A 10,604-nucleotide genomic window follows, 5' to 3' on the forward strand; every position below is an offset into this window, starting at 1 on the left:
TCGTACATTGTCTCTTAATACCTTGTCCTTTAACGTATGGTTTTAAATGAAGTCCCAACCCTTGTCGGTATGGTTTTAAATGTAGACCTTTACCAAGTGCAACTGCTTCCAACTCTCTATTGTGACGCTGAGCTTCCTTCAACTGCTCTTTTGCTGCACTTGCATCATTAACAGCTTTTGCTACACCAGCAGCTCCCCCAGTAAGTGCTCCAAGTGCACTTAGCCCAGCAAAAATTGGAATTAATGGTAACAGACCACCAACTTTTGATGGAACAGGTAGAATTCGAGGTGTTAAAACCTTTTCTCTACCACCTGCTTTCCTTACAGCTTTTCGAGCTGTTTCAATAGCTGACTTTATTGTTGATCGAGCATCATTACCAGGAATTATTGATTTTCTTGCAGCATCCACAATTTTTCTAAGATTTACTCGTTTTTTTGATTTTGTCTTCTTTACTCGTTTCTTTGACTTTGTCTTCTTCTTTACTCCCATTCCAAATTTTGATTTTGCTTTCATAGCGTTTGTTATTGCGTAAGCTGCAGCTCTTTCACTATATTGTGCGTCTGGAGCAAATACACGTTGCCACGCTTTGTCAGCTAATACTCTATCAGCAGCGTTTCTTTTTTCAACGTTTTCTCGATTTTTCGAGTAAGCAATATCGTGCTCTTTACAAGCGGCGTCTAATGGATTAACACCTGGATCACCTCGGTCTAGACGTTTTGCTAACTTTGTACCAGGTCCACAATATTGATAACCTGGCAAATGTAATTCAAATGGCAACTTGTTTATAAGTTTATTAATTAAACCTTTTCCTCGAGAGTGATGATATATAATCATACCTTACTCTGTGAAAGTTAAAATTAGAATGACTTGTGAGCTATATAAGCGCTGTATTTATACCTTTAGCGGCAGTCTAAATCAGGATGCGGTTCAAGGAACAACTTCACAAGCTGCCAGTCGTCAATCTAGACTCGATTGTTGAACAACAAGACAAGAAAGTGAAGCGTCATGGTAGCTTGTTATCAGGTAGTATTCGAGCTATTTTTTGTGGACCATCAAATTGTGGAAAGACAAATGTACTGCTTTCTTTAATTTTACATCCTAATGGTCTTAGATTTGATAATATTTACTTGTACTCAAAGTCTCTACATCAACCCAAGTATAAATTCTTGGAACAAGTTGTAAGTAATGTTGAAGGAGTAGAGTATTTACCATTTAGTGAGCATGAAGAAGTCATTACTCCTAAAGATGCAAAACGGAATTCAATATTTATATTTGATGATATTGCTTGCGAGAAGCAAGATAATGTAAGGGCATTCTTTTGCATGGGTAGACATGTTGATGTTGATTCTTTTTATCTTTGTCAAACATATGCCCGCGTTCCTAAACATTTAGTACGTGATAATGTTAATTTACTAGTTCTTTTTCGTCAAGATGAGAAAAATTTAAGACATGTTTATGATGATCATGTTAATACTGACATGACATTTAATCAATTTCGAGAATTATGTTCAACATGTTGGAATTCAGACAAATATGGATTTGTAGTAATTGATAAGGATTCTGATTTAAATGATGGAAGATATAGAAAAGGATTTGATAGCTTTGTAACACTATAAATATAAGATCATTTCTAAAATATTGTTAGTTCAATATGAAACCTTGTAATAATAACATGTTTCATAAAGAAAAAGAATATCTTCATCAAATTGCTAAAGCTAGTGAGGCAATTAGGCGAAAACATCGTATGTTAAAATTAGGAAAAGAAGAAGCTGAAAATGTGTTAAATGAAACTTTCAAACCGATAATTCAACCCTTACAAAAAATTATCAACTTGACAGACAGTGAACATGAAAATGTCAAGATTGAAAATGTTAAGGTTGAAAAGAAAGAGCAGAAAGAGGATGATAGCATAAACTATGAAAGTGAAACTGAAAAATCTCCAGATGATGATAAAATAAGTAATAAATTTCTATACTTATTAAATCATAATAGAAAGCAATGTTTAGATTCAACATACGGCATACGTAAGCTAAGTGATGGATCACTTATGATTGGTGATTCACCAATAACTCTTGAAGATCAGTTTGTTAAAATTGGTGATAAACGATATCTTCAAACACCTGGATTACTTGAACTTTTATTCAAAAGTAAACCTACCAGATCGTTTATAAGTGAAGCTGATGAAAGAAACTATAAAGAGATTCTGATTGCTACTAATGCACACAAAAAGAAGTACAGTTCCTCTGAATCAATACGTACAGATAAGAGTTACAAGTATTTGAATTTTATATCTCAATTCTTCCCTCGAACACCTACCAAACAGCCATCTGTAAGCGGTAGTTCATTACCTAAATTTATGATTACAAACAAACATTTTCAACGAGAATATATCTATTGGGATGATCCAAATGAGTTGGTTGACCGTCTTAGACTATTAATGGCTTCTCAAGCTGCTGGAAATCCTAGTCACAATAATGAAATCATGTCTATCATTGAGGAACTACGTGAAGCTAAAATTATATATTAAGATGTGTTTTAGCAAATATCATTCATTTCAACAATGAGCATTGACGTGTTCGGACATCCTCTCAATCAAAGAGGAACAGCAAGACGAGGGCCTCCTGGAGTTGGTTTTAAACTTAATTCTCAAGGTAACTTTGACGTTGAAGGAAGAAAACTCTGTAATCTTGCTAACGCTGAAGAAGAAAACGACGCTGTCAATTTAAAACTTGTACGACATATGATAAAACACGAAGTGCGTTTATTGTATGAAGCTAGTGCCTCACTTAGATCAGAGGTGGACAATAACAACTTATTTCTAAAAGTTCTTGAAGACTCTATTACAGAAAAAATAAAAAATTTTGAAAAAGATATAAATCAAGACTTATCTTATCGAACAGCTGAAATTATTAGTGAATTGGATACTCGCTTAAGTGCTCTTGAGAATGAACAACAAAAAATTAACAGTAGTGAATGAACTTCATACTCAGGCTAGAAAAAATTATCCTCGACGGCGAGTTGAAATGCGTGATATTGATGAGACATGGCAAGCAGATTTAGTAGAAATGATACCTTATTCAAGAATAAATAAAGGTTTCAAGTATTTACTAACAGTTATAGACATATTTTCGAAATATGCTTGGGCTGTTCCAGTAAAAAGTAAAAATGGAAAAGATGTTTCTCATGCAATGCAATCTATATTTGCTAAAAAACGCATACCAAAAAACTTGCATAGTGACAAAGGAAAAGAATTCTATAACTCACAATTTGAAGCATTAATGAAAAAGCATAAAATAAATTTTTACTCAACATACAGTAATATGAAGGCTTCTATTGTTGAACGGTTTAATCGAACACTAAAAAGAAAAATGTGGATGCAATTTAGTTTACGAGGAAATTACAAGTGGTATGATATATTACCTACTCTTATTTCCAACTACAATAATACAAAACATAGAACAATTGGAATGAAGCCTAAAGATGTTACTTCAGAAGACGTTGAAATTTTAAAAGAAAGGATCTCTAAACTGAGAAAAATTCCTTTAAGACGACCAAAGTATAAAATTGGTGACAAAGTTCGAGTAAGCAAATATAAAAACGTTTTCGAGAAAGGATATACACCCAATTGGACAACAGAAATATTCACCGTGGATCAAGTTGTATCAACTCAACCAGTGACTTACAAGCTCAAGGATTACCAGGATCAACCCATCAGCGGAGGATTTTATGAAGAGGAACTTCTTAAAGTAAAATATTCAGATATTTATCTTGTGGAAAAAATTCTCAAGACACGTGGAAACAAAGTTCTTGTCAAATGGCTTGGCTTTGATAATTCTCACAATACGTGGGAAGATAAAGCAAATGTATAATCTATTATTCGCAAATCGTCCCTAGTAACTTAACGCAAATGTCAATCAACCAGCAAATCAATCAAAGATTAATGTTAGCGTAGAACCTCTCTATAAATCAAAACTGCTTCCAACAACAGACCTTTACACTGCCAGTGCCAAATTTAATTAACATTAAATCAATAATGAGTCATTAATGAATCATTAATGAATCAATAATGAATCAATAATGAATCAACAATGAATCAATAATGAATCAATAATGAATCAATAATGAATCAATAATGAATCAATAATGAATCAACAATGAATCAATAATGAATCAACAATGAATCAATAATGAATCAATAATGAATCAATAATGAATCAATAATGAATCAATAATGAATCAATAATGAATTAATAATGAATCAATAATGAATCAACAATGAATCAATAATGAATCAATAATGAATCAATAATGAATCAATAATGAATCAATAATGAATCAATAATGAATCAATAATGAATCATTATTAAATCAGTTGGCACTGGTATTGTAAAGGTCTGTTGTTGGAAGTAATTTTGATTTATAAAGAGATTCTACGCTAACATTAATCTTTGATTGCTTTGCTGGCTGATTGGCATTTGCGTTAAGTTACTAGGGGCGATTTGCACATTTAAATTAATATAAGTTTTAATCATATGTTATTATGTATATATGGAAGGTTTTTTTAAATAAAAACACATGGAAATTGTATATAATTGCATTATTTATTAACAAACCTTTTATTTTTTTACAATCATGTTTTACAAAATCATTCGTCGATTTTAGGGATCGCATAATGTCCCCACGGTAGAGTGTCAGTACTCCCCGGTAACAAATATCGTTTGTCGTCTTGCGGACTTAAGGCTACTTTTATCTGTTTTACAGTTTCGACATTGTGTAACCGAGATCTAATGTTATATTGCGTTCGAGTTTGAATGTCAAAATCTCTCAGACATTTTACATAATCATCAAAGTGAATACTCTTTTTAACAACGCCGGATTTAATGCCTTTAGCTTTTTTAATAATGTCTTCACCTTCAACCCGTACGCTGTACATCTTACTCCGCAAGCCAACAAATTCGGTAACGATCTTGCCGTTACATTCGTCTTTCATTAGACCGAGAATCTTTTTGTTGGCTTGCGGAATGCCGTACACGTTGTTTGCGGGATAGTCTGACGTATCGAACTTTTGGATGTCATTTTTCATGTCATTGTAGACATCTTTACATTTAATTTCGTAGATTAGACTGTCTGTATCGGTATACATCAGTTTACAATTGTCGCCGTATTTTTTTAACATATACCCGTAGTGAAAATCGTAAATAAGCGTTTTGGAAACATCGAGCACACTTAACCCCACATAGATCGGTTTGTTGAGTAGTACCTCGGTTTTACGCAGTTCAATGGCAACCAGATTTTCGTCGAATATCGCTCGACTATGGAAATTCGGGCGAGAAATAAGGGCTTCAGCTCCATAGCGGCCAAACCATTGGGTGACAAGCTTAATGTCGACATGTTTACGGACATTTTCCATTGTTTTACCGTATACCGCATTGTTCATGAGCTTGAACAAATTTTTCTCGAACTCATTCTTGGCGTTGGTTCGCATCATCGTATTATAGTCTATATATGGTTTAAGCCATGTTGATTGCTTAAACTGTAAGACTCGATGAATTTTAACAAGCTTAATGCGGTTGGCGACAACTTGTTTTAAAGTGCGGTAATGGATCACATATTTTTCTTTTGGTTGGAGAGTTGTTAATAATTTCTCCTGTTTCGAGAGGGGTGGTTTCGCATTTTCTGCGCAAAATGGCATATCTTTGTGAGTATCGTGGAGATTTTCAGGATACTCCAAGTCAACTTCGAGTATGTACCCAACAGGTGAATCGTCAGGCACATTAAAATCGAAGGAGTTGTCGACATTATCAACCCATTTGAAGCCGCCATAAGGGAGCGCTTGAGCCATTGCCCAGCCATATAGATTATTGGCATCGAAGTACATAATATAGCTTGTATCTTCATTTTTGTCAAATTTCTCCATATACGGATTATTTGCTTTAGTATATCGGTTGCAACATTGGCTAATGCCACCTCTAATACCAGACTCAACAAACATAATCATATCGATGTCAGTTATAAGTTGCAATCCTATGCTCGTGTACTTGAGCATAGCATCCCAAGTTAAACCGGGGGTTGTGTAGTAGTGGGCAGGATCTAACCCGTACGCTTTTACACATTCTTTTCGGAAATTTTCAAAGACATCCGCAAGTAACAATACATCTGTTTTCATATACAAATGTACATAGTCGTATAGATTTTTACAGTCAAACTCGGTCCATACATTTTGCGCATGCGCATACTCGTCATCAGAAATACCGGCGTCATACAGAGTACTATAAAATTTCTCGATCGGGGGCAATTCGGTTTCGTCGAGTTTGCTTTTTGAGTCAAAGTACTCGTAAGGGAATACACCTTTACGCGTTAGTAATTTTATTTTATCAGGATCTGTCACCGTACTGGCAAAAACGGAGTTTACAATTTTATACTCGTCTAGGTACGATGCGAGTTTTTCTAGGGATGCTGCCATGAATCGCAATGAGTCAATGAATCGAAATTTGACCTCACTCCCCTTGACATGTTTAGTAAAAGAGATATACTTCTCTTTGTTAATGGGGAGGAGGTCAATTTTCCCTTCAAAGCTCGTCGAGATCGCGTGAATTATAAAATGGGCGTCATAGCCACTTAGGTTGTGGAACACCACGGGAATTGTTTGACAATCTTGATAGTTTAAATTGCATGATTCATGGGCAGCACCCCTATATTTGCCAGTAAGGTGACAGTGATCGCGGACTTTCTTTTCGCTTGCTAGTATTTTCTCATGACAAATGTGACATATTGTCGCTCGCTTGAAGTCACTGATTTCTTGAGGAGTTAAGGCATTCATTGGTATCGGATTTTTAAATACATTATCAATTTTTTCAGATAATTGCCTTAATTCCTCAGTAAACCATTTAGCAGGATCAGATTCATTTTTCGGGCATGGTACATATTTACATAACGATTCATCGTAGCTGCATTTTATATAATAGCCAATACTCAATAACTTATGGCGCTGGAATACTTCAGTCTTACTTAAATTGTCTACATCTTCATCGGCGGGAAGAAGTAGACTTTCGCAGTCGGCGTAAATTACATACGGTACTTTCTCTTTATTCTTATAATTTTTAAATGTGATCAGACTCTTGTTAGGCGTCGGTAATTTAATTTTACACTCATTCATTTTTTTACAATTTTCGATGTGTGCGTTCAATCTATCTACAGATGAAAAGTAGTGTAAGCATCGGTCACAGATATGTTTTTTACCATTTTTAGCCGATAATTGTTTCGATACAAGGCGTGACAAATCCTTAATCCATACATAATGGAAGTTTATAAAATTATCGTTGTCATACAATACATTATCATCATCACTTTCATCCGCATACATGTCGGCAACATACAAGAGATTTACATGCTTATCTCTTTTTTCTGTAGTAAGGTGAAGAGGATGTGTTGAGAAGTCCCCATAGTATTTTGATAAACCATAGACATTAATTGAAATATCATTTAATTTTTCAAATTTCGGGACATTTTTAAGCGTCACTGAAAATTCAATTCCGTCAAAGTTCAATTCATCTTTAAATTCTTTATAACTGGTAACGCGCTCAGGATGTGATACATTTGGATGTAGGGCTGACAATACTGCCCACTTGAAACATTGATTATCTTTATTTTCAACATTAATGCATGCATGCTTGTTTTTTATTTGTGGAGGTAAACCGATGTAAGAGCTTGCACGCATTGGATTATATTTATTTACATTTATTTCAAGCCTTATAATCGATTGAAGGTTCCAATTCGAACCCTTTGCATAGAACTCTTCGACGCTGTGCAAAATCGGATGTTTGATGTTCTCATCAAACCAATCGTCTAAAAGGGTTGTGGGAAAGATGCTGTTGGCCTTGGTTCCAAAAGGAATAGGCTTAACAACCTCCACATCATTCTCAACCCTCTTAAAATTGGCGATGAGAACACCATACACTACAATAGGTCCATTTTTATTTAAGGCACCTCTAATGTGGTCCTGAAACAGTATGGACGCGTCGTTTAAAAACGAGCTTACGTCGACGTGTACTAGGTTCAAGACCATATTAGTGTACAGTCTACACGCGAAAGCACTCTCACACTCTGCCCAGCGAACACGTTTCTTAATGTCTGGGTCACCGATCCCAGCGCCATCTATTACGTGGGATTCAAACAATGCGTGAAACCTTATGATGGATTGTAGAATGCTCACACATCTTTGCTTTTGATGTGTAAAGTACATCGATTTAAGAATGCTCGATAACACGTTTTCATGTTGTGAGCATTCTACAACCCATCGTTCGATAAAAGAGCGTCTCTCATTTACGTTACTTAAATAAGGTATCAACTCAAGGGCTTCTTCAATGAGAGTAACAGTGATGTCACTCTCGTCGAGAATAGTACCGTAATTCGGATACTTACGTGGTGGTCCATCGGTGGTCGTCGCCTTCCGCTTCATCTCTGCACCTGAAATTAAAAGAAACACACTTACAAGCTAACACACTTACAAACTAAACAGAACACACTTACAAGCTAACAAAAGAACGAACTTACAAACTAACAAAAGAACACACTTACAAACTAAAATACTTATACTAAACAAAACGAACTTACAAACTAAAGAACTTAACCTAAAAATCAATACAAAGTAAATGCAATAAACACAGAACACAGTAAATATAAATAACAAAAAAGACGGTAAATATAACAATAAATGTAACAAAAAAGACAGTAAATATAACAAAAAAGACAGTTAGTAGTGGCAATGGGAATCTGCTGCTGCTGCTGTTGGAACCGCTGAACCTGTGAACAGAACAGCTACTGACTAAACTCGTTAAAATCCCTGAATATATACCCCGAAATCCCCACTCCTACCTTTCACGCATGCGCACTAGACCATTTACCCCCACTCCAACCTTTCACGCATGCGCACTAGACCATTTACCCCCACTCCAACCTTTCACGCATGCGCACTAGACCATTTACCCCCCACTCCAACCTTTCATGCACCCCCACTCTTAAATTTTCCCCCACCAATTCGCGCATGCGCAGAATAAATACATACTTTATTAATATTATTATGAATATTAACATTAACTATAATACGCCTAGTGGCACGCTGGTGATGACGGTGACGTCTCTGCGCCCGGGGTAGCGGTAGTGTCGTCTCCACCCTGGGCTCAAGAAAATGCGTCCTGGCCTTTGTCCTCTCCACCCTGGGCTCTGGTGATGGAAGTTGCCTTGGTGAAGTCGTCAGAAATAGCACCTCGTTACCTTCATCCTGCAACTAATGAATTTATAATATATTAATTATATTATATTTTACTATATTATATTAATTATATTATATTTTACTATATTTTATCAATTATATTATATTTTACTATATTATATTAATTATATTATATTTTACTATATTTTATTAATTATATTATATTATATTACTTACGTTATACTCCGACACCATCCTCACGACGCAGTGGTAGCACCGGCAGCTTGTTTCCATGGTGGACTGCTAACTCCACTGCTATGAGCTGAATGAGCTCTCTGCCGTGGACCAGCTACCTCGTAGGGCACTCTCCCCACCAAGCGGTTCCCCCACTACGCGCTCGACACTCAGTGTAGCGTGTGGCGGTTGACTTGAACTACTGTGAGCTCACCGCTGGTAACGCGCGAAATTCAATTTGAATTCAAAACGCTTATTGTAGTTTTAAGTAATAATTTCACTTACCTTAATTATAAATTGTTTATAATTAATAAAATAATAATAATAGTAATAATAATAATATTAATAAATAAGAAGTTAATTAAACTTACCTTACTTAAATAAATAAATAGTTTTAAGAATAAATAAATATTAATTATAAACATTTGATTATTATTTATATACAATACATAAATATTAATTATAAACAATTAGTTATTTTATATATATATATAATAAACAAATATTTACAAATAATATTTTATAAATAACAATTAAACTTATCTTCATTTATAAAAATTCAGTCGCGCCATCTATCGGTGGTAGCCGGAACTACACCCTGTCGGTAAAACAGAGCACCCCTTCTAACCCACTTGAAAGTTTAAAAATTTAAATTTCCCGCCAAGAGGGTTTGGAATTCGCTAGTGGCGCTATCTATCGGTTGATCGTTGAACCCTGTCGGTAAAACAGAGCGCCCCTTTAACCCACTTAAAACTATGAAAATAAAAATTTAAATTACCCGCCAAACTGATTAGAATTTGCTGGTGGCGCCATCTAGCGGTGGCGGCCGGAACTAAAAAAAATCGGTCGGTAAAACAGAGAACCCTTTCTAAGCCACTTGAAAGTTTAAAAATAAAAATTTAAATATCCCGCCATAGGGGTTTGAATTCGCTGGTGGCGCCATCTAGCGGTTTAACTTCAAACTAACTCAGTCGGTAAAACAGATCCCTACCTTATCGGTTGAGTCAAAATTGCTGTCAGATCCTACCTTACCGACTGCTGATAAAGTAGAAATCTGCATTACCGACTGAGGGTACTTAGCCGAGATCAGAACCTGGGGCAGAACTCTCCTAGCTATACTACTAATAACGAAGACGATAATTTGTTATTATTTAGAAA

At 35.3% G+C, this 10,604-nt stretch overlaps 2 protein-coding genes across 3 annotated transcripts; one reads left to right on the top strand and one right to left on the bottom strand.

Annotated features, from left to right (window-relative positions):
• Nucleotides 1-1,652: 1,652 nt before the first annotated feature.
• LOC122508788 lies at nucleotides 1,653-2,528 on the top strand. The gene has a single exon (XM_043622335.1). The coding sequence runs from the start codon at nucleotides 1,653-1,655 to the stop codon at nucleotides 2,526-2,528; it is 876 nt and encodes a 291-aa protein (XP_043478270.1).
• A 2,115-nt stretch (nucleotides 2,529-4,643) lies between these two features.
• LOC122508795 lies at nucleotides 4,644-9,640 on the bottom strand. Of its 2 annotated transcripts, XM_043622343.1 has the most exons (3): nucleotides 9,450-9,640; nucleotides 8,917-9,287; nucleotides 4,644-8,875 (listed from the first exon to the last, which is right to left on the bottom strand). In XM_043622343.1, the coding sequence occupies exon 3, from the start codon at nucleotides 8,457-8,459 to the stop codon at nucleotides 4,647-4,649; it is 3,813 nt and encodes a 1,270-aa protein (XP_043478278.1). In that variant the 5' UTR covers nucleotides 8,460-8,875; nucleotides 8,917-9,287; nucleotides 9,450-9,640; the 3' UTR covers nucleotides 4,644-4,646. The 2 variants fall into 2 exon arrangements, with proteins under 2 accessions (XP_043478278.1, XP_043478277.1); XM_043622342.1 differs by having other exon boundaries at nucleotides 4,644-9,287.
• Between the last annotated feature and the right edge of the window lie 964 nt (nucleotides 9,641-10,604).

The sequence above is a fragment of the Leptopilina heterotoma genome, unplaced genomic scaffold, assembly GCF_015476425.1.
Source record: "Leptopilina heterotoma isolate Lh14 unplaced genomic scaffold, ASM1547642v1 Lhet_57, whole genome shotgun sequence".
NCBI lineage: Eukaryota > Metazoa > Arthropoda > Insecta > Hymenoptera > Figitidae > Leptopilina > Leptopilina heterotoma.